The 23,450-nt window shown below is 47.6% G+C and overlaps 2 protein-coding genes across 2 annotated transcripts in view; one reads left to right on the top strand and one right to left on the bottom strand.

The window, feature by feature from the left end:
- Window positions 1-6,873: 6,873 nt before the first annotated feature.
- Window positions 6,874-8,722, bottom strand: LOC140387964 (transmembrane protein 60-like). Its single transcript, XM_072471354.1, has one exon. It carries the CDS (start codon window positions 8,720-8,722, stop codon window positions 8,318-8,320), a length of 405 nt encoding a protein of 134 aa, XP_072327455.1. The 3' UTR covers window positions 6,874-8,317.
- The window catches only part of LOC140387963 (protein PHTF2-like), a 172,541-nt gene continuing 157,747 nt past the window's right edge, over window positions 8,657-23,450 (top strand). The window contains exon 1 of the mRNA XM_072471352.1: window positions 8,657-8,800. The gene's annotated coding sequence lies outside the window, so the exon portion shown is untranslated. The remainder of the gene's footprint in view (window positions 8,801-23,450) is intronic.

The raw sequence follows: 23,450 nt of genomic DNA on the forward strand, positions 1-23,450 counted from the left end.
CAAATTTCTCTTGTTTGCAATATTCTGTCAATATGCATTCTAAGATGTATCACGCTTTGTGGGAAGAATTGACAATCCAATGAATTGCAGTTAAAATCTTTGTCCCTAGGCCATACAAACCAGGGGATTCAAAATGTGATTACTGCTCTGTTAAGTCGGTTCATCTCAGTTGAGCCAGCACTAAGGACTGGTATTGTATTGATAACTAGTTTTCTGGATTTATATTCTAATGCAGATATGGGTATGGATGATGAATGCACTGGATTGGACACTGATCTAATGTTTTACACATGCTGATAGTTTGTTGGTACTTGCGACCAAGGTTTATAGATAGACTGTTGGGCCAGATTACAGAGACTCTTGGGAATCTCAACAGGATGAGGAAAAAGGTTCTACAAGTTTCAAACAAAATGTGTTTATTTTTTTCCACACTATACATTTATACTCTTTCTAGAAAGCTCTGCCCAATAGTTTGTGCTTTTTTACTTTGTCATACTTTAAGCTTGTATACCTGTTCTCCATTTATTATCCTGTCCTTGAGCCATGACTCCTGTAGGACTACAGTTGCACAAGTGCCCTCAGTCTGAACAAATTGGGATTTCTTGATGTGTGACTGTAAACTGTGAGTACTTGATTGTGGGGACATCATAACTAAATTTGGTTATCCTTCCCTCGACTTAGTGCACTTTCTACAGGAACTATTGGCTAAGTCTATTCTGGGATCTGACTTTTTCCTCTCCCGGAGCCAACCATATTATCTTTCTGCCATCATACTGCGATTAGTTAACCAGAGACTGATGCTGAGCACTGCAAAAAGTCAATACTGTGGGCTTAAAGGTTGTAAGCAGATTCGCAAAAGACTTCACTAGCAGTTTCATTCCAGCTAATTAATATTTTTAGTTATGAAATAATTACAAACAGCAAATTAATGCTGCAAGTACTTAAGTCATTTTGTAACCTTCAGAAGATATTTCTTGCAAAAATTACAAGAGCAGGGAGGTTAAGATGGAGCTATACAAAATTTTGGTTAGGCCACAGCTGAAGTACTGTGTGCAGTTCTGGTCGCCTCACTATAGGAAGGATGATGTGGAGATGCTGGCGTTGGACTGGGGTGAGCACAGTACGAAGTCTTACAACACCAGTTTAAAGTCCAACAGGTTTGTTTCGATGTCACTAGCTTTCGGTGTGCTGCTCCTTCCTCAGGTGAATGAAGAGGTATGTTCCAGAAACATATATAGCCAGATTAAAGAGGTGTGAATTGTGTCAAGCCAGGACAGTTGGTAGGATTTCACAGGCCAGATGGTGGGGGATGAATGTAATGCGACGTAAATCCCAGGTCCCGGTTGAGGCCGCACTCATGTGTGCGGAACTTGGCTATACGTTTCTGCTCGGCAGAATAAGAGTGTCAGTTCTAAAAACTGAGCTTAAATGAAGATGATGCTGAACCAAAATAGTAAGCCAAAAAAGCTTTTTTGGTTGCATCTTGAATAACTTAGTCTTCCCCATGAGATAGGTTAGCTATAAACGACAATTTATTTGTTGCCCCAATCTGTAAATTTGCATATAGTAAGTAGTATTTCAAATAAGTAATGACCAAGTCCTTGGGAAGTAAGCTTTGGGTTGCCTTAAATATTCTTCCAAGTACAATAGTACTGGTCACTCTTGGAGTGGCTTCAGTATCATGGCCGGGATCCTCCGATATTGAGGCAGTGTCCGTGTCATCGCATTTCACGACGGCGCGAAATGGCCGCGGGCATCATCGATTCAGGCCCCGAAAAAGCCAGCAGCAGGGCCGTGAGAAACGCGGTGGGCCAGAGTAGCGGCGTCATCCTACGACGCCCGGCTAACGCCGCGCCGCGTAATTTAAAGTGCGGCATCTGCACAGGACCCGAAGGATAGAGATGGCTGAGCCCTGCCGTGCCGCTCGCAGGTTCCGGGACCGTGATCTAGAGACTCTATTAGACGCAGTAGAAGGATGCAGGGCCATCCTGTGGGCACTGGCACCTGTCCATTGTGAAGCATAGCTGGCGTGAAGTGGGCACTGCGGTTACGCTATGGGGCACACAGCCCCGCTTGAGACCAGTGCCGGAAGAAGCTCCACGACCTCACGAGGGCTGCCAGGGTAAGTACCCCGAGAGTTCCCCTGGACTCCTCCCCCACCACATTTCGCGGGAAACACCCCTGCCCACGCAGGAGATGGGGGGGACCACATTGCACCCGACCCACATGGGCAACACCCCGCTTGAGAGCTGCCATGGCACGGTTCCCAGTGTCCCCCACCCAGTCATAATGTTGCCAACATCTGCGTGTCTTGATGCTGACTGACATTTTCTTCTCTTCCTCCCCCCCCCCCCCCCCTTGCAGGACAAGACAACTCACAACCACCGTGAGTGTACAAGAACTGGAGGGGGATCATCTGAGCTGCACCCCCTAACCGTTCATGAGCAGAGGGGGAGCTGCTACCCGAGAGGTAGCGCCATGCCAGATCGGAGGCGCAGGACCAAGTGAGATTCCCCTGCCTGGCTACACTCCCGCAGCCCGTCACCTCCCCCACCCCCACACTCCTCATACTGCACCCCCTACTAGTGCCCCCAAACCCTCCCCTCTCAACCCACCCCCTGACACCCGACTCCGCGTGTCTAACGATACATGCCTTGCGTTCTCCAGGGCCAGAAGCCGATAGTCCAGGGACGTCTCGGACAAGCCTCCGCCGTCCAGCTCCAAGCTCATCCGCCCACAGGGATGCACGGTAGAGAGGGGAAGGAAGACGGCCAGGAGGGCCATCTTCTGAGGCTGGGACACTGGAGGGGGACGCACAGAGGACAGACAGAGGTGACACTGATGAACACAGGATGGACAGTCAGGACACTGATGGCTGTGACACAGACGAGGAGAGGGCTGCGTGCCAGGACAGTGACGGAGAGAGGACGTGGACTCTGGACAGTGACGCACTGAGGACGGCCAGACAGACCGGACATGGCACCTAACATGGGCCGCGGACTACGTGCATCGGTCCAAGGATAGACCCTGGGGTCAGATGAGGACCTAGAGTTTGCGTCACTGCTGTCATCCACAAAATCCACCATCGCAGATACACTCACCTCGGTTGGCCATTTTAGTGATGAGGCTTCTGGGTCACTGGCTGGTGCACACCATATAGCCGACCGGTTCAGCAGGTGGAGGTAGGAGCAGCCGAGGGGCTGGAAGGTCGGAGGGCCGGCCAGGCCCAGCACCCAGCTGCTGCCCTGATGGTTCCCGGGTTCCTGGACTTACCAGACCCACCCTCAGACCCAATGCCTTTGGAAACCCAGGGAGTGGACAACGGGATGACGGCCGTCTTCCAGCATCTGCAGACGCAGTTGGAGGAGTCCATCCGTGTCCAGGAGCAGGGAGTGGTGCCGGTCATGGCTGCCACCCAGGCCGACACCGCACTTGTGGCGTCCGCGGTGGAGGCAATGGGGCCGACGGATTCGGCCATGGATCAGGTTCTGCAAGGCGTGGGGCTTCATGTGCAGGCGTCATCTGTGGCCCAGGAGAGGCTGCCTCAGAGCCAACTGGACATTGCCGCCGCGCTCCGGGGTCTGGCCCAGTCTCAGGCCACCGCTGAGAGCATTGACTGCCTTGCGCACATGCTGGGTGGCGGCGTACAATCACAACGGGAGGTTGCACTCCCTGTCGCTGTGAACGTTCAGACCCTAGTCGATGCTGCAACCGGCCTCCAGGAGTGGCAGCGCCAGGTGTCGGTGGTGCACCACCGTCCCATAGTGAGACCCGGGGGCCACCGGGCTCCCTGAGGGAGGAGGAGGTTCTGGGGCCGGTCCCGCTAACTCCAGCAAGGGAGGTCCCGGAACACTCTGACTCCCCCTGTACCGTCTCTAGTGGGCAGGACAGGGTGGCACCACGCCACCCAGCATGCCCGCCAAGCAGCCTGGCTCATCGAAGCCGGGCCGCCCCAGGAAACGCGCGCCGACGGGGAGCCACATCGCAAGACGGGAGTCTCAGCAGTCCGCCTCCACTCCTGCTGTGCCGTCTGGGGAAATACCAAGGCGTAGTGGTAGGGCCCATAAGACAAAGAAATTAGACATGTAGCAAGTTGGCATAGGTGCAGGACACAGCTTAGTTCTAGGGGCTAGGGCACTTGTTGGTGAGTGTCATGAATAAAGTCACTGTTACACAAAACCTAGATGACTCTGTGCTATGTCCAGTGCCTGAGGGGTCGTGAGGGGGACCGAGTGGCGCTGGGGTCGAAGTTCGCTACAATGGCGATGCCGGGTGTGTGTTCCCCCCCTCCCCAAACCCCGTCATCCTCGGCACACTGACGCCAGCTACCCCATGTGGGCATTTGATGGACGGTCCATGACGGGGACCACCGAGGTGGAGGGTTTAGCTATGGCCATGAGTCAGACATTGTCTAATGATCCGGAGCTCACAGCTCACCGCAGAGCGGGTTGTCATCACTCAACATGGCACTGATCACACCCGCTTACACAAGCAACTGTGTGATACCATCCCGTTGTGCCGCAGGTGTAAGTTGCTGTGAAAGTGGTGGTGTGGGTGTTAGGGTTGTCGGGAGTTGTGTTTGTGCGGAACGGTGGTGCAAGTGCCTTGCTTAACGATGCCCTCCCCCTTCGTGAAACGTACTGCGATCAACACCTCGCGTGCTCGCTCTCCCAAGCCGGTGGCGTTGTGCAGCCTCCCGGCCATATGCAGTTCCCAGGTCGTGTCTGTGCCCCCCTCCCCATCCTCCTTCTCATATGCAGATGTGGCGCCATCATCGGGCTCCCCCTGTGCCTCCTCCTCCAGGATATCACCCCTCTGCTGGGCAATGTTGTGCAGCACGCAGCAGACAACAAATATGCGGCCGGCCCTCTCAGAGTGGTACTGCAGGGCACCTCCAGAGCGGTCCCGGCACCTGAATCACATCTTCAAGAGGCCGAAGCACCTCTCCACAACTCCCCTGGTTGCTGCATGGGCCTCATTGTAGCGGGTCTCCACGTTGGTCTGTGGCCTCCGTATAGGCGTCATCAGCCACGACCGCAACGGGTAACCCCTGTCACCCAGCAACCAGCCCCTCAGCCGGGGGGGGGCCTTGAACATTGCGGGGATGTACAATACCGCCAGTATAAAGGCATCATGCACACTGCCGGGGTACTGGGTGCACATGTGCATGATCGTCATGCGATGGTCGCAGACCACCTGAATGTTCATAGAGTACGTCCCCTTTCTGTTCCTGAAAACTTCCCTGTTCTTCGAGGGTGGGCGCATGGCGACGTGCACCCTATCAATCGCACCCTGGACCATCGGTATCCCGGCCACGGTGGTGAATCCTGCTGCTCGGGCATCCTGGGGTGCGCAGTCCTCCGGTAACTGTATGTACCTGTCGGCGATGGCATATTGGGCGTAGGTCACGGCTCGGATGCACTGGTGCACCGATGCCTGTGAGATCCCGGATAGGTCCCCACTCAGCGCCTGGAACGAACCCGTTGCGAAGAAATTGAGGGCTACCGTCACCTTGACCGGGATAGCATGTCTTCCCCCCCTCCCGTTCCACGTGGTGCCAGGTGCGCCATGAGGTGGCATAGAGGTGCCACAGAGTCCCTACTCAATCAGAGTCTCCTGCATGCCCTGCCTGGCAGGTCCTCGAACGACATGCGGTCATGGTATACTCGAGGCTTCATGGGGCGCCCTGGCACCACCACCTGCTCCTCCTCCCCCTGCGCCCCATGAAGATCAGAATCCTCATCCTGTGCATCCCCGACGATGTGGTGGTCATTGTCCCCCTCCACCTCCTGCACATGTCAGGCGTGCGGGCCTGCAGCCTCAGCGGCTGGCACGAGGCCTTCTGCAGCCACTCCCTCTGCTGCCGCTGCCGCAGCTGCTCTGAGCCGCCTGCATCGATGCTGCCGGATAGCCACCTGCAGGGCAGCGGCTCCCGCCACGGCGGCAAACATAGCTGGCTGGTGCACAAACATGACGATCTGCAAGGGGGGGTGGGGAGGAGAAACAACATGGTTAACGATGGTGCTTGAACACCTCGACAGCCGGGTGCCATGGGGTGCATGTGTGCCCCGGTTGCCTGGTCTTGCTGCAGACACGCAGGCACCCTGACCCCTGCTCACAGTCTCCGTCCACCGGCCAGTTCACCCCATCCCTCCTCATTGGTGCGCCAGTGGCCTTTGCCCATCAGCATGACCTCCACTTGCGAGCGTGTCTTCGCCACCGTCCTGCCATGGCAGGCTGGCTGGCATGCCGCTCCCGCGGATAACCCTCCCCAACCCCCACCACGGGCATGACTGCATCCTACCACCCCCAAGCATGGCGGCACCCTTCCCCAAAAACCCTCCCCCCGCCAGCACCGGCCGTGGACGCCAAAACTCAGGGAACGCTGGCCGCTCACCACCTTACACATAGTCAGCCAGCACGACTGGCTGACGAATTTATTTAGCAGGGGTGAACGGTGACGGCGTGACCCGTGACTTCGGCCCATCCGGGCCGATGAATAGCGGGGGGCCCGGAGAATCGCCGTACTTAGTGCCTCGGGAGATTCTCCGGCAGGCACGGCGCCGACCTCGATGGCGCCGTTCTCGCCGATTGGGAGAATGGCGGAACGCCGACGGACCGCCGTCGCGCGAAAAATCGGCGTGAACAACGATTCTCCCAGCTGGCGCGGCATGGGAGAATCCCGCCCCATGAGTTCAGGACAGGATCAGTACTGCCCTATATTGTGTATATATATATATATTGTGTATATATAATATACACAATAGTATAACTTGTGTCAATAAGGTTACTCTAACTGAACTGGATATTGTATTTTGTGCACTTCTCCAATCGTTCTCAATGCAGACTAAAACATAACCAGGCAAGTCCAGATGCAAATTAAGTTACTTTATTTCACAAGACACCAACTGAACATAGAGTAATATAGTCAAAGCAAATGTAATTTAGTCCAATCAATATCACTTGTCTTGAATAATAAATGTTATGACTTTGGTTTTGTGGGCTGGCCAAACTGTTTATAGCATTACCATTATAACTGCAGCTCTGACCTACACCGTGAATTTTTTTTAAAAATAAACTTACTGCCCATTGTTATTGTGTTCCCAACGAGTTATGAGATGTGGCATTGACTTCTCGGTCAGTTTTTGCCAAATCGACCTGTTATTAAAACCAGCTACCTCTTTCCCCTTCCTCAATTCACCACGTTTTATAGAGGGGGTATTTTCAAACAACGGATTCCATCCGAGGAATAGCTAAGATATTTCTACGTGAGGAAACCAAACTATTGATTATAAATGTAAAATAAAGATTTGCATTTATATAGTGCTTTTCACCACCGGATGTCTCAAACTGCTTTGAATCTAGTGAAATACTTTAAGGTGTCACTGTTGTAATGTGAGAAACGTGGCAGTTAATTTGCACTCGGCAAATTCCCACAAATATGATAATGATGAGCTAGTCGGTATTATTATGAGGTTGATTGAAGAATATTAGCCAGGACACTGAGGCGAACTCCCCTGCTTTTCAAAACAGTGGGATATTTTAGATCCACCCTAGCAGGCAGGTGAATGGGGCCACAGTTTAACATCTCATAGGGAAAATAGCATCTGAAATGTGTCCTCAAAATGTAATTTTGCTATCGTTTAATACATCGAATGACGAGAAAGATGTTTGTGGCATTTGGCATCAATGCAGATTTGCATATGTTGCAAATCTTTAATTTGCCAAAGCATGTTTTGAATAAGTTTCAAGCCAGTGTTAAAATCTTATAATTAAAGTACTTTATAGTTGGGGAAAGATAATGTTAAGCGCAGGTAACTTCCTTTTGTGATATACTGCTGTTATTAACAAGGCTGGTGTGAAGCAATTGGCTTTTATCAAAACATCTGAAATGAAAGGAAATGAAAATCGCTTATTATCACAAATAGGCTTCAAATGAAGTTACTGTGAAAAGCTCCTAGTCGCCACATTCCGGCGCCTGTTCGGGGAGGCTGGTACGGGAATTGAACCGTGCATACTGTATTTGCTTTTGAACTACCTGGTGTAACTACTTCGTGACTTGATTGGTGATTTGCATTCATTTACAAGGATTTTAAAATAACCTTCACGTTTACATCATTATATGACGATAACCTCACAAAATGCACGACGGACGTAGTCGTAAGAAATGATATTTACAATCCAGGTGAGTTCTTAGATTTGAAAAAAACATGGATACGCCACTTAACGCGCCTTTCAGTTTTCTTCGATGAGTCCCGCGTTAAATAACCTGGTGCTGATTTGGATGGCTACAAAATACGACAACTTGTCCACGATATCAGTCTTGTCGCATAGAATAGATATTATACGCCAGATCAACCACTGCTCCAACGAGTAAGAGCCAAAGAGGAATAAACACGAATATGAGTTTCATTTGTGCGAAATGATCCAGTCTGGCGCATAGCGCCAGCAGAAAACCTAGTTTAAGCAGCATGGCGCAGAGATACCAGACCTCCTTCTTGAGGCTTCTTGAATTGCCGTTCCTGTCATAGCCTGATCTGCATCGCCCTATAATTTTTACGATTAACATCATTAAAAGGATGGTATCAAAAGTCCAGAGCGGGATGAAGATAAGGATCCAGTTCCAAGGCGCTTTATTGTCCAATTTCAGCACCAGTACGATTAAGAAGAGCAAGGTGAAGAGCCAGGTCATTAAAACCCTCTGCGCTAGTGACATTCTCATCTAAAACAAATGGAGGATATGCTGCTCGCCTCTCGAAAGTCTGCTCAGAATGTGTCAAGAAACAATATTTCCAGAAAGGTAATGCTGGTTAACAAAATCAGTTTCATTTCGTCTCTTACATAAACAGCCCCTTGCGTCAGTGCTATTCGCTCTGTCCGTTAACATCTGCATGCCGTTTCCTCCATTTTAGTCTTGATGGTGGTAGAATACTTTGGTATATATGAGAATCGGGTTAAAAAGCCCTCCAGCGTCGCTGCCCCGTCCCCACGGCTGCAGCTCACATGCACATTAATCCACCTCGCCTGCCTCCCTGTTACAGCCGAGGGCCTTTAGCTTTGCTTCCACTTTCCCCCTCGCTCCAGTAAAGCCAAGCAGTACGTTTCCTTTGCCCCGGCCATAGCGCGAGGCGATTGGAGCTCGACATTATTTTCTTCAATGTATCCCGTTTGCAATTGTACGGCCGGACTGCCAATCAGCATGTGTCACACTTCCGGGAATCAAAGGCGCCTCTGAAACACTAACTTTTTCCGCTACAACATTTATACTGCTTTAAACGGATGGTTTACTTCCTGCAATTGCATAGCATTGTCAGCAATCAATTTCCATAATTTTACTTACAGTATGGAGGCGTGAAAGGGGAACAAATAATTGTTGTAAAAATGAATTTATTTATGGAAGATAACCGTGGAAGAGATTTTACAGAAAATAAGCTCCCCTATTCAGGGTTGTCTGGCTGGTGAAATCCAAATGGTAATATATGACAATGGCACTGCTGTAAAATCAGATGATTAGGCGATATATCTCTTCCGGCGGAAGTGCCTGGCAACTGCTGCTGTAATGGAACAAGGGCAGTGATAAAAAGTGAAATATGCAAATCGTCCTATGAAGCCCTTCTTGGGGTCAAACACAATCCCCTTCCACAATCTAACATACAAAAAAGAGTCAAAGAAAGACCATTTTGTCTGTTCCATTCAGTCATGTTGCCACTAATCAACATAACCCTGAATACTAAATCTTTATTAGTGTAACAAGTAGGCTTACATGAACACTGCAATGAAGTTACTGTGAAAGGCCCCTCGTCGCCACACTCCGGCCCTGTTTAGGTACACTATTGGGAAAATTCAGAATGTCCAATTCACCGAACAACACATCTTTCGGGACTTGGAGGAAACCCACGCAGACACAGGAGACTCCGCACAGACAGTGATCCAAGCTGGGAATCGAAGAATACTTCCCATCAGTAGCCAAGTAATTTATTGGCGAGGCAAGACAAACAGATAGTTTTAAAATATCTTTGACCAATTAAGAAATGTCTTTGAGACCCCCCACCCCACCCCATTCTCCGATTTCTGAAGAACATTCCAGGAGATATTAATTACTTTATGAGCATTTCCCTTGTGCAGCTGTTTAAATTTGTGAAGAAGGTTAAAGAATGTTATTTTCTAGAATCCGCAAGAAAGGGTAACTTTTAACCAGAACCTGAATCTCATTATCTCTCAAAAATATTTGGTGACATATCAATATCTGTAGGAAGTCTTACAACACCAGGTTAAAGTCCAACAGGTTTGTTTCGATGTCGCTAGCTTTCGTGACCTGCACTAAGACTTCGTACTATGCGCACCCCAGTCCAACGCCGGCATCTCCACATCAATATCTGTAGGGTTCAGGTATAGACAAATGTGATAATTTCTATCACCTCATTTCAATTCACTCCAAATCCATTCAATTACATACAGTTAAAATCAGGCCCGTTATATACAAGATAATTGATCCTGGTGGTAGTAGGGAGCAGAGAAAGATTTGGAGGAATCCTACACAACAACAGGGAGCCTTCTGGCGAGAATGAAGGTATTTAGGAAGGTGATCTTCAAGGAAGGAAACAGCAGACTTCAAAGTGGAAGTGCCAAATGTGAAGAGAGAAACAGAGTTAACTTTCAAGCCTTCTATCATATTAATTCAATTAACTCGATGTTAATTCTGCAGATGCTGCCTGACCTGCTGAGTATTTACAGCACGTTGGTTTTATTTCAGACATGCAGTATCCACAGTATTTTGCCTTTATTACATACTGTATACTATGGACAGAAAAGATACACTTACTCGGAGGACTGAAATTCCTGTGCTTAAAGAACGATACAATTCATTACCTGAAACGTTGTTTCAATGTAAAAGGTGGTAGGTAAATGATTCTTTCTATTTTACAACAAAATATATTCAAGACTCCTGGCACTTAATGGATAGCAATCAATGCCTCACTATTATAAATTAGTTTAATCTCATTTTTTTCTTATGAATTTGTCATATTTCCATTAAAGTATTTTAAAAGAACTTAGTTCTAATTTAAATACGATCTGGGATTACTTAAATAGTAGCTCACATTTATACCTTACCACTGCTGTGAATCTCTGTTTTGCCATCTCCCTTTGTGTTCCATTTGGTATCTGAACCCCACCATTGTTTTCAGAAATTTTGTTCCCTGTCATGTACTTCCACAACTCCTCAGATAATGAAACAGTCCATTCCCACATGCAGCAAGGCCTGGACAACATTCAGGCTTGGACTAATAAGTGGCAAGTAACACTGTGCCACGCAAGTGCAGGCAATGACCATCTCCAACAAGAAATAATTTAATTATCTTCCCTTGACATTCAACAGCATTTCCATTAACATCCTGGGGTCGCCAATGATCAGAAACCTAATTGGACTAGCCACATAAATACTGTGGCTACAAGAGCAAATCAGAGGCTGAGAATTCTGCAGAAAGGAACTCCGTTCCTGACTCCGCAAAGCCATTCCATCATCTACAAGGCACAAGTTAGGAATGTGATGGAATACTCTCCACTTGCCTGGATAAGTACAACTCCAGCTTTCAAGAAACTCAACAACTATACAGGATAAAGCTGCCGATTTGGTTAAACGTCCATTCTTACCACAAGCTCACGATCAAAAAATTGCTTATTCAGATTCTGCAGCTCAAAATTGGCTATTATTTTCTCTTAGCTCTAAGTTAAATTGAGGGGGAGAAATGACAAAGTAATGCATCCGTTCAGGAAGGAAGATAAGAGGTTCATCAGGGAAGGATCATCCTTTTTGGGCTGAGGAGCATTTATCATTGAAGGATAATGTCAAAGGAAGTTGAATAGAGGTGGCTGAAAGTTTTTTTTAAGCATATCTTCACACCCACATTTTTAGTGAGGGAAGAATTCCTAATCTGATTATCAGCCCATTGAACCATGTTATGAACACTCCTACAATGGCCAATATGTCCTGGCATTGGACTTGAACACTCAGCTTCTGGACAGAAGTAGGGGTGCTACCACTGTGCCACAAGACCACAAGCTGAAAGAGTCAGTGCTATATTATTTGTACACCAGTTCATGAAAAGATTTTCTGATTTGCAATAGTTCACAAAGTATGCATACTCAGACTGCTTTATTTCAAAATCTCACCCTACAATACATCTTGATGATACTTCATTGAAAGCTTGGTGGAGCATCACAACACTAGCTTGTATTTTTGAAGCACTTTTATCAGAGAAATTATAAAACAATTTTTGTGGCTACTTTTCCTAGCCCCTTCCCTATACCCTTCCTCAGGGTTGTAACAGGTATAAAGGAAGGGTAGTATCTCTCACAGGTGGGCTCATCACTCTGCAGTGGTGCATCATTTATTGGTTCTCACCTTCACCCAGCTCTCACGTGTAATTCCAAGATAGATGGACCAAACCAGGCAAACTCCGTGATTTGGGGATTTTGCTATTCTGGCATGCAATGGCCTCCTCCCATATTGCCCTCCTTGTCTTCGTCAGCACCCCCCACTTCACCTCGCATCCCACTCCCAGTTGAACTTTGGTCCATTGAGTGAAGGGTCCATGGGTCCCCCACCATAGTGCTGTCCAAAAAGACCATCTTGGCATGGAGCTGGAGGGGCAAACTGGTCTGCCCCAGCTGAGTGACATTCAGCACAATAGGAATGGTGCAGCGGTATGGCAGGTAGACTATTTATGATACACTCACTTGAAATCTCAAGTGAACTGAAGTGCGCCTTGTGCAAGCCACTCCTTTTCAAGTGGGTTTGAGACCGACTTTGCGGAGTCAAGATTGGCAGGCCTGACTAGATTCTGGCGAGCAGCTGTTTTAAAGAGCATTCATGGGATGCAAATGGCATTCACACCACCATGGTGCGGGAGAACCAACCGACCATTGGGAGGATTTCAAACTGTTTTTCCGCCAGTGGGTTTCCAACTTTTTGGCTCCCGCTGGCTTTTCTGCTTGTGGGCACCACCAAACCCACCAAGGGCCGGATGGGAAGAATTCCACCCAATGTATCTTGGGTGCACCCCTGTTCTTTGCATTGGTATCTAATTGACTATATCATCACCAAGCAGAGAGTCAAGTATCATAGAATTCCTACAGTGCAGAAGGGGGTTATTTTAGGAGGGTGCACTCCAAGTAGGATGTGCGTGTAACAAAAGCCATGTGCAGTACTGACTACTGGGCTTACCACTGTCTTATAATTTCAAAACTAAACATTAAGATATTACTCCCTGGCTGCTGTTAGGATGGGAAGGTCCAGCAGTATCGCAAATGTCTCAATGCTCAAATGGGCAGTCATGAAGGAATCCTACTCAGAGAAACTGAGGAGTTGCTTGTGCATAGTGCAAGTGGACACACTACATTGAAGATGACTAGGTGGCCTTCAGGGATATAGTGCATTCCACTGCTTGAGGGGCCCTTGGCCCTACCGCTCGTAATCATCAAGATTGGTTCAATGAAAACAATGAGGTAATACCAAAACTACTGGAGGAGAAACAAAACGTAACCTCTTACAGGATTTAGCTCAATGACAAAGTCATCACTATCAAAGCAGATGCCCCCCAAAATATTTGCAGGATGGCTGAATCAGAAAGCAGGTGAACTTCATCATATGCAGACCATAACAACTGGAAGAGATGCTATACTGCGCTGAAATCTGTCTTATAGACCCGAGTCTGTTGGTTCATTATCAATCCTCCGTGCCGAGGAGCAACATTGCTCACAGATAAAGACCAAATTCTACAAAGATGGGCAGAGCACATCCTCAATCGACCTTCATCCATCAATGAAGAAGCAATCAACAGTCTGCCTCAAGTTGCCATCTTGATAGGGCAGCACGGTGGCGCAGTGGATAGCACTGCTGCCTCACGCCGCCGAGGTCCCAGGTTCGATCCCGGCCCTGGGTCATTGTCCATATGGAGTTTGCACATTCTCTCCAAGTTTGCGTGGGTTTCACCCCCACAACCCAAAGATGTGCAGGGTAGGTGGATTGGCCACGTTAAATTGCCCCTTAACTGGAAAAAATGAATTGGGTACTCTAAATTTTTTTTTAAAGTTGCCATTTTGATGATCCTCCCATACTATTAGAAATGACAAATGTTATCAAACTCGTACCTTAACAGCAAAATTCCAGGAACTGATGGGATCTGAGCTGAATATACAAGGCTAGAGATTAATGCAGGATCAAGAAGCTCACTGAACTCTTTCAGTCTATGTGAGAGTGGGAATCTAGCCCACAAGAATACAAAGATGCCTCCATTGTCCACCTGTACAAGCAGAAAGGAACTTGCTAAACTTACAACAAAATCATAGAGGAATCTCATTCCTCTCCAGCATCAGCAAAATCTTTGCCAGAATCCTTTCAAACCGCTTCGTGCAAAATCTCAACCAAGAATTTCTACGAGATGACCAGTGTGCATTCAGAGAAGATTGAGGAACCATTTAATATGGTGTTTGCAGTTGAGCAACTCCAGGTGTAATGCCAAGAACAGAACATGGACCTCTTACGCCATATTTCTTGACCTGACCTAGGTCTTTGACACAATCAACAAGGAGGGCCTTTGGGAAAGAAATTTGAATGTCTGACATTCATAATAATGGTTTGATAGTTCCATGACAGCAGACTCATGAGTGCCCTGGATGATGGTGAGTCTTCTGAACCAATACTGAAATTAAATAGGGCTGTGTGCTAGTGACAACCCCCTTCGGTATGTTTTTCTCCACCATGCTATCTGCTGGTGATCCTGCATCAAAATCAGATATCCCATGTCTGGGAAGCTACTCAATTTGAGATAACTCTAGGCAAAGACCAGTCTCTAAGGATGTACTTTGCAATTTCCTGTTTGCCAATGATTTTGTGTTAGCTACCAGTTCAGAGCTGGACATGCAATGTAGCATGGACTTGTTCTGCAGTGCATGTGAGAATTTTAGTCTTATGATCAGCACAAAGAAAAACTGAAGTCAGCTATCAGTCTGTTCCAGGAAAGGCATATCTTGAGCCCAAGGTTTCAGTCCATGACGAGATGCTGTCTGCTGTGGGTAAGTTCACTTATCTCAGCAGATTGAGCTATCTTTATTGACACAACAATTACAAAAATTGCCAAAGCAAGTGTAGCCTTGACAGACTTTGAACATCAGTCTGGGAATGAAGAGGAGTAAGACTGCGTACCAAACATATCTATAGAACAATAATCATGCCCACTCTGCTTTATGCATGTAAGAGTTGGCCTGTGTACAAGCACCATGCCAAGAAGCTCAACCATTGGAGCTGCTTTCAAAAGTTTCTGAATGTGAGCTGGTAGGATAAAATGCCACACACTGAGATGCTCACCTGAGCTGGCATGCCAAGCATCCACATCATATTTGAGGCAATTACAGCTGCGTTTGGCAGCCGTGTAGTCAAAATGCCTGACACTCTTTTACCAAAGTCAATCTTTTATGGAGAGTTTGAGTCTGGCTGCACACTCATGGGAATGGGTCAAAGGAAGCGCAACAGGGATATTCTTTTTTTTAAATTTAGAGTACCCAATTATTTTTTTTCCCAATTCAGGGGCAATTGAGTGTGGCCAATCCACCTAACCTGCACATCTTTGGGTTGTAGGGGTGAAACCAACACAGACAATGTGCAAACGCCACACGGACAGTGGCCTAGGGCCGGGATTCGAACCCAGGTCCTCAGCGCCGCAGTCCCTCTGCTAACCACTGCGTCACATGCTGCCCCTCAACAGGGACATTCTGAAGACTTAATTTAGTAGTTTTGATATCACCCTCGAGTCCCCAGGAAGAGGCTCACCCAGGATTGCTATGCCTAGGTGCAACTTAATAAAAAATGGAGCACATCAGAGGCCGATCGAAAATGCAAGGAAAGGAATCCTGTGCCGGCAATTTATCCAAAACCCATTCATCTGTGGTATCCTGTCCTATTTGCAGGAAAACCTTCTGGACACAGATCGCCCTTTAGCAGTCACCTACGAACCCAGCAAAACTCTGCCAAGCACCCCAGATTATGAACATGATCATAATTGCCTCAAAGCGTGAACAAGAAATGAAACAAACTATGGCACCAAGCCACATTAGGGCAGACGACCAAAAGCTTGTTTAAAGAGGTAAGTTTTATGGATGTCCGGAGAAAAGTGGTTTAATGGCAGAGAGGTTTAGGTAGGGAATTCTGGAGCTTAGTGCCTAAGGCAGCTGAAGGCAGCGATTAAAACCAGACATTCTCAAGGGGCCTGAATTAGAGGAGGGCAGAGATCTCAGAGAGGGAGAAGATTACAGGGAGAGGCCAGGAGGAATTTAAAAAGAAGGTTAAAAATGTTAAAATTGAGAGGGGAGATGATGGCATAATGGTAATGGTACTGGGCTAGTAATCCAAGGGCTAAAGTTCTGGGGAGATGGGTTTAAATCCCACATTGGCAATTGGTGGAATTTTAATTCAATCAATTAAATATATGAATAAATCTGGAATTGAAAACTATTATCTGAGTGGTTTGAACTGGAGGATAGCAAATGTTGTCCCCTTGTTCAAGAAGGGGAGTAGAGACAACCCGGGTAACTATAGACCAGTGAGCCTTACTTCTGTTGTGGGCAAAATATTGGAAAGGTTTATAAGAGATAGGATGTATAATCATCTGGAAAGGAATAATTTGATTAGAGATAGTCAACACGGTTTTGTGAAGGGTAGGTCGTGCCTCACAAACCTTATTGAGTTCTTTGAGAAGGTGACCAAACAGGTGGCTGAGGGTAAAGCAGTTGATGTGGTGTATATGGATTTCAGTAAAGCGTTTGATAAGGTTCCCCGCAGTATGCTACTGCAGAAAATACGGAGGCATGGGATTCAGGGTGATTTAGCAGTTTGGATCAGAAATTGCCTAGCTGGAAGAAGACAAAATTTGCAGATGACACTAAAGTCGGTGGAGTTGTGGACAGTGCGGAAGGATGTTACAAGTTACAGAGGGACATAGATAAGCTACAGAGCGGGGCTGAGAGGTGGAAAATGGAGTTTAATGCAGAAAAGTGTGAGGTGATTCATTTTGGAAGGAATAACAGGAAGACAGAGTACTGGGCTAATGGTAAGATTCTTGGCAGTGTGGATGAGCAAAGAGATATCGGTGTCCATGTGCATAGATCCCTGAAAGTTGCCACCCAGGTTGAGAGGTTTGTTAAGAAGGCGTACGGAGTGTTAGCTTTTATTGGTAGAGGGATTGAGTTTCGGAGCCATGAGGTCATGTTGCAGCTGTACAAAACTCTGGTGCGGCAGCATTTGGAGTATTGCGTGCAATTCTGGTCGCCGCATTATAGGAAGGATGTGGAAGCATTGGAAAGGGTGCAGAGGAGATTTACCAGAATGTTGCCTGGTATGGAGGGAAGATCTTATGAGGAAAGGCTGAGGGACTTGAGGCTGTTTTCGTTAGAGAGAAGAAGGTTAAGAGGTGACTTAATTGAGGCATACAAGATGATCAGAGGATTGGATAGGGTGGACAGTGAGAGTCTTTTTCCTCGGATTGTGATGTCTAGCACGAGGTGACATAGCTTTAAATTGAGGGGAGATACATATAAGACAGATGTCAGAGGTAGGTTCTTTACTCAGAGAGTAGTAAGGGCGTGGAATGCCCTGCCTGCAACAGTAGTGGACTCGCCAACACCAAGGGCATTCAAATGGTTATTGGATAGACATGGACGATAAGGGAATAGTGTAGATGGGCTTTAGAGTGGTTTCACAGGTCGGCGCAACATCGCGGGCCGAAGGGCCTGTGCTGCGCTGTAATGTTCTATGTTCTATGTCTGGTTCACAAAAGGAAATCTGCCATCCTGGCCACATGTGACTCCAGACCCACATCGATGTGGTTCACTCCTAACTGCCCTCTGAAATTGCCTAATAAGCCAGTCAGCGTGCCTGCACTAGGTGGGCTGCAGTGCTTCAAGAAGGTGGCTTCCCATCGCCTTCTCGAGGGCAACTAGAGATGGGCCTTGCCAGCATTATGGACATCCCATGAAAGAACAAACAATTGTTTAACCAGGAGCCAGTGTAATCAATGGGCATGGGGTGATGGGTAAATGACATTTGGTGCAAGTTAAGACATGGGGAGAAAAGTTTTGAATGTTTTCAAGTTTACGGAGGGTAGAAGGTGGAAGCTGACAAAGGATGCATTGGAATCATTAAGGGTGGAGGTAACCGGCATAGGTGAGGGTTACAACAGCAGAAGAACTGAGAATGTGTTTTATGTTTTATTGAAATAGATGGTCTTAGTGACAGCATAACGTAGTGACAACATTTAATTGGAGGAAATTTCTGCTCATCCAGTACTGTACATTGGATAAGGAGTCTGACCACAATCAAACAGTGGAGGGGTCCAGAGAGGTGACGATGGGGTAAGCTGTGTGTCATCAATGTACATGTGGAAATTGATGTGTTTTTGGATGATATTGAAGAGGGGCAGCATGTAGGTGAGAAATGGGAGGGAACCAATATAGATCTTTGGGGGACATGTGAGGTAAGGTGTAGGAAGAGAAGCTATTGAGATCAATTTTTATGGCAATGCTTAAATGGATAAGAATGGAACCAGGCCAACCCAACTGGATGACAGTGGGGAGGCATTGAAGGAGGATGGTGTGTATTGTAGGCTGCAGACAGACCAAGAAGGACAAGGAGGGATAGTTTGGCTTTGTCACAATCACAGAGGATGTCATTTGTGACTTTGAAAAGAGCCATTTCAATACGTGTCAGGGGAAGAACCTGATCGGAGGGATTCAGACATGGAGCTTCAGGAAAGATGGGCACAACGTTGGGAGGTTACAACATATCAGGGATTTGGAGAGGAAAGGGAGGTGAGAGTGAGGACATAAGTTTTCAAGGACAGAGAGTGAAGGGTTGTTTGGATGAGGAAGGTGTTGATGGTAGATCTCTATGGAGGGTTGGCATTGGCTTAATGAGCAGAATGTTTTCCTTTGTGCTCTAAATAAGACCACAAGACTTAGGAACAGAAATAGCCCATTCAGCCCATCTAGTCTGCTCCACCATTCAATGATCCGATATGATAAACGTCAAGTCCACTTTCCCACCTTACTCCCATAACCATTGATTCCCTTACTGATTGAAAATCTGCCTATCTTAGCCTTTAACATACTTCATGACCTAGCCTATAGAACCATCTGTGGTAAAGAATTCCACAGATTCACTCCCTTTGAGAATAAATTATTCCTCATCTCTATCTTTAAATGGGAAACCTCTTACTCTTTGATTTTACCTCTGGTCCTAGGCTCTCCAACAAGGGTAAACAGCCTCTCAGCATCTACCCTGTCAAGCCCCCTGAGAATCCTAAATTTCGCCTCTCATTCTTCTAAACTCCAATGAGTACTGGCCCAACCTACTCAACTACTCCTCATAAGAAAATCCCTCCATACCCAAGATCAAGCTAATGAACCGTCAGCACGGATTTGTGAGGGGTAGGTCTTGCCTTACAAGTCTTATTGAATTCTTTGAGGAGGTGACCAAGCATGTGGATGAAGGTAAAGCAGTGGATGTAGTGTACATGGATTTTAGTAAGGCATTTGATAAGGTTCCCCATGGTAGGCTTATGCAGAAAGTAAGGAGGCATGGGATAGTGGGAAATTTGGCCAGTTGGATAACGAACTGGCTAACCGATAGAAGTCAGAGAGTGGTGGTGGATGGCAAATATTCAGCCTGGATCCCAGTTACCAGTGGCGTACCGCAGGGATCAGTTCTGGATCCTCTGCTGTTTGTGATTTTCATTAATGACTTGGATGAGGGAGTTGAAGGGTGGGTCAGTAAATTTGCAGACGATACGAAGATTGGTGGAGTTGTGGATAGTGAGGAGGGCTGTTGTCGGCTGCAAAGAGACATAGATAGGATGCAGAGCTGGGCTGAGAAGTGGCAGATGGAGTTTAACCCTGAAAAGTGTGAGGTTGTCCATTTTGGAAGAACAAATATGAATGCGGAATACAGGGTTAACGGTAGGGTTCTTGGCAATGTGGAGGAGCAGAGAGATCTTGGGGTCTATGTTCATACATCTTTGAAAGTTGCCACTCAAGTGGATAGAGCTGTGAAGAAGGCCTATGGTGTGCTAGCGTTCATTAACAGAGGGATTGAATTTAAGAGCCGTGAGGTGATGATGCAGCTGTACAAAACTTTGGTAAGGCCACATTTGGAGTACTGTGTACAGTTCTGGTCGCCTCATTTTAGGAAGGATGTGGAAGCTTTGGAAAAGGTGCAAAGGAGATTTACCAGGATGTTGCCTGGAATGGAGAGTAGGTCTTACGAGGAAAGGTTGAGGGTGCTAGGCCTTTTCTCATTAGAACGGAGAAGGATGAGGGGCGACTTGATAGAGGTTTATAAGATGATCAGGGGAATAGATAGAGTAGACAGTCAGAGACTTTTTCCCCGGGTGGAACAAACCATTACAAGGGGACATAAATTTAAGGTGAATGGTGGAAGATATAGGGGGGATGTCAGAGGTAGGTTCTTTACCCAGAGAGTAGTGGGGGCATGGAATGCACTGCCTGTGGAAGTAGTTGAGTCGGAAACATCAGGGACCTTCAAGCAGCTATTGGATAGGTACATGGATTACGGTAAAATGATATAGTGTAGATTTATTTGTTCTTAAGGGCAGCACGGTAGCATTGTGGATAGCACAATTGCTTCACAGCTCCAGAGTCCCAGGTTCGATTCCGGCTTGGGTCACTGTCTGTGCGGAGTCTGCACATCCTCCACGTGTCTGCGTGGGTTTCCTCCGGGTGCTCCGGTTTCCTCCCACGGTCCAAAGATGTGCAGGTTAGGTGGATTGGCCATGATAAATTGCCCTTAGTGTCCAAAATTGCCCTTGGTGTTGGTTGGAGGTGTTGACTTTGGGTAGGGTGCTCTTTCCAAGAGCCGGTGCAGACTCAATGGGCCAAATGGCCTCCTTCTGCACTGTAAATTCAATGATAATCTATGATTAATCTAGGACAAAGGTTCGGCACAACATCGTGGGCCGAAGGGCCTGTTCTGTGCTGTATTTTTCTATGTTCTATGTTTTCTATGTTCTATGTTCTCTTGACTGCCTCCAATGCTGATATATCTTTCCTTTGATAAAGGGTCCAAACTGCTCATAGCATTCCAGATGCAGTCTAACTAGTTCTTTGTATGGTTTTAGCAAGACTTTCCTGTTTTATATTCCATTCCCATTAAAATAAAGGCCAACATTCCATTTGCCTTCCCTATTACCCGCCGAACTTACATGCTAGCCTTTTGTAATTTATGCACGAGAACCCCCAATCTCTCTGTGCTGCAGCTTTCTGCAGTCTTTCTCCATTTAAAGAATATTCAGCTCCTTTATTTATAAATGACTCTGAAAGAGGGACAGAACCTGAGATGGTAGAACTGTCAACCTGGGAACCATGAAGGGAAATTAGATCAGTAGTTTAGTGGGAATAGAGCTGAGATAACAGAAGGTGTGTCTCATGATGTACTCTGAGAGGGCATGGAGGGAAATAAGAGAGAAACTAGAGAAGGAACCACGTTCGAGGCAAAGACATAGGCAGAGTGCAGAGCACACCAGGCAAATGTTGATGTATTTTCCAATGCACAGGCAAACCATGTTTTAACAGATACTCTACATTGATACTGATGTGTTGGGTGTTCTGGATCACATACAGGTCACCAACACTTGAAGTAGTGCTACTCGAATGAGCGGGAACTCTGATGCCCCCTGTCTTTATAGTGCGTGTGCTCTCACTGGTGATTGGCTGCGGTGTTGTGTATGTTGATTGGTCCCACTGTGTCCATCAGTGTGTGTCTGCACCATGATATACTGGTGTATATTATGACATCCCCCCTATTATATAAAAAATGTGCCTGCATGACAATAAATAGTGTGTGGTGAATGTTCCTGACTACGTGTGTGCGAAATATTTACAGGACTGTGTACATAAAACTAAGCTATTTACATGGGAAGCTGCCTGGTGCAGAAAAAACAGTGTGTCACACAAATAACGAGATGAACACTATATACAAACCACTTGAACGATTAAACGGAAGAACAGAACAGACCAGAGAGTCCATTAGTGCACAAAGTTCACAAATTAAGTCTCTGAGATGGGCGACGAATTCTGGTTGACCGCCTCAAGGGTGGGTCAGGAGCCACCGGCTGAGGAACGGGCTGGACTGCGTCAGAGTGAGGAGGATGCAGAGTAACCGGAATCTCCGCATAGTCAGGTAACGGACAACAGGAGGGCGTGGCATTGGCGGAGGATCACGTAGCGAGTGCGGAACGAGATGAAGGGCACGTCGATTACGGCGCAGAATGGAACCATCCAGTAGACGAACCAGGAACTAGCGGGGAGCCACCTGCCGAAGGACCACAGCAGTTGCAGACCAGCCACCATCCGGAAGATGGATGCGGACGTTATCATCTGGAGCCAGAGCAGGGAGATCAGCTGCACGGGAGTCATGAGCTGCCTTGTGCTGTGCACGAGACAGTTGCATTCGTTGAAGGACCGGAACGTGGTCGAGGTCTGGGACGTGAATGGATGGCACCGTCGTCCTCAGGGTGCGACCCATGAGCAGCTAGGCTGGCGACAGGCCAGTGGACAGTGGGGCTGAGCAATAGGCCAGCAGGGCGAGGTGGAAGACGGACCCCGCATCGGCAGCCTTGCAGAGGAGCCGTTTGACTATGTGGACGCCCTTCTCCGCTTTGCCATTGGATTGGGGGTACAGGGGACTGGACGTCACATGCACAAAGTTGTACCTCCTGGCAAAGTTGGACCATTCCTGGCTTGCAAAGCAGGGGCCATTGTCCGACATCACAGTGAGTGGGATGCCGTGACGATCAAATGTGTCCTTACAGGCACGGATGACTGCAGACGATGTGATGTCGTGCAAACGTACCACCTCCTGATAGTTTGAAAAATAGTCCACAATCAGAACATGGTCCCTGCCCAGCGCATGGAACAGGTCGATGCCGATCTTGGACCAAGGGGACGTGACCAACTCATGGGGCTGTAGGGTCTCACGTGGTTGGGCCGGCTGGAACCGCTGACAGGTGGGGCCGTTGAGCACTGTGTTGGCGATGTCGTCATTGATGCCGGGCCAGTACACAGCCTCTCGGGCCCGTCGGAGGCACTTCTCCACGCCAAGAATGCCCTCGTGTAGCCGTTCTAAGACGAGCTGGCGCATGCTGTGTGGGATAACAATGCGGTCCAGCTTCAGGAGGACACCATCGACTACCGCCAGGTCATCTCTGATGTTGTAGAACTGCGGGCATTGGCCCTTGAGCCACCCGTCTGTTAGGTGGCGCATGACATGCTGTAGCAGGGGGTCAGCCGCAGTCTCACGGCTAATTTGGACGAGGCGTTCATCCGTGGCCGGTAGATTGGAGGCCACGAAAGCCACATGGGCGTCAACCTGGCAGACGAATCCC

Source organism: Scyliorhinus torazame, chromosome 13 (assembly GCF_047496885.1).
Source record: "Scyliorhinus torazame isolate Kashiwa2021f chromosome 13, sScyTor2.1, whole genome shotgun sequence".
Lineage (NCBI taxonomy): Eukaryota > Metazoa > Chordata > Chondrichthyes > Carcharhiniformes > Scyliorhinidae > Scyliorhinus > Scyliorhinus torazame.

Coding starts and splice junctions, on each gene's coding strand:
- LOC140387964 (XM_072471354.1), bottom strand. CDS start 8,722: ATGAGAATGTCACTAGCGCAGAGGGTTTTAATGACCTGGCTCTTCACC.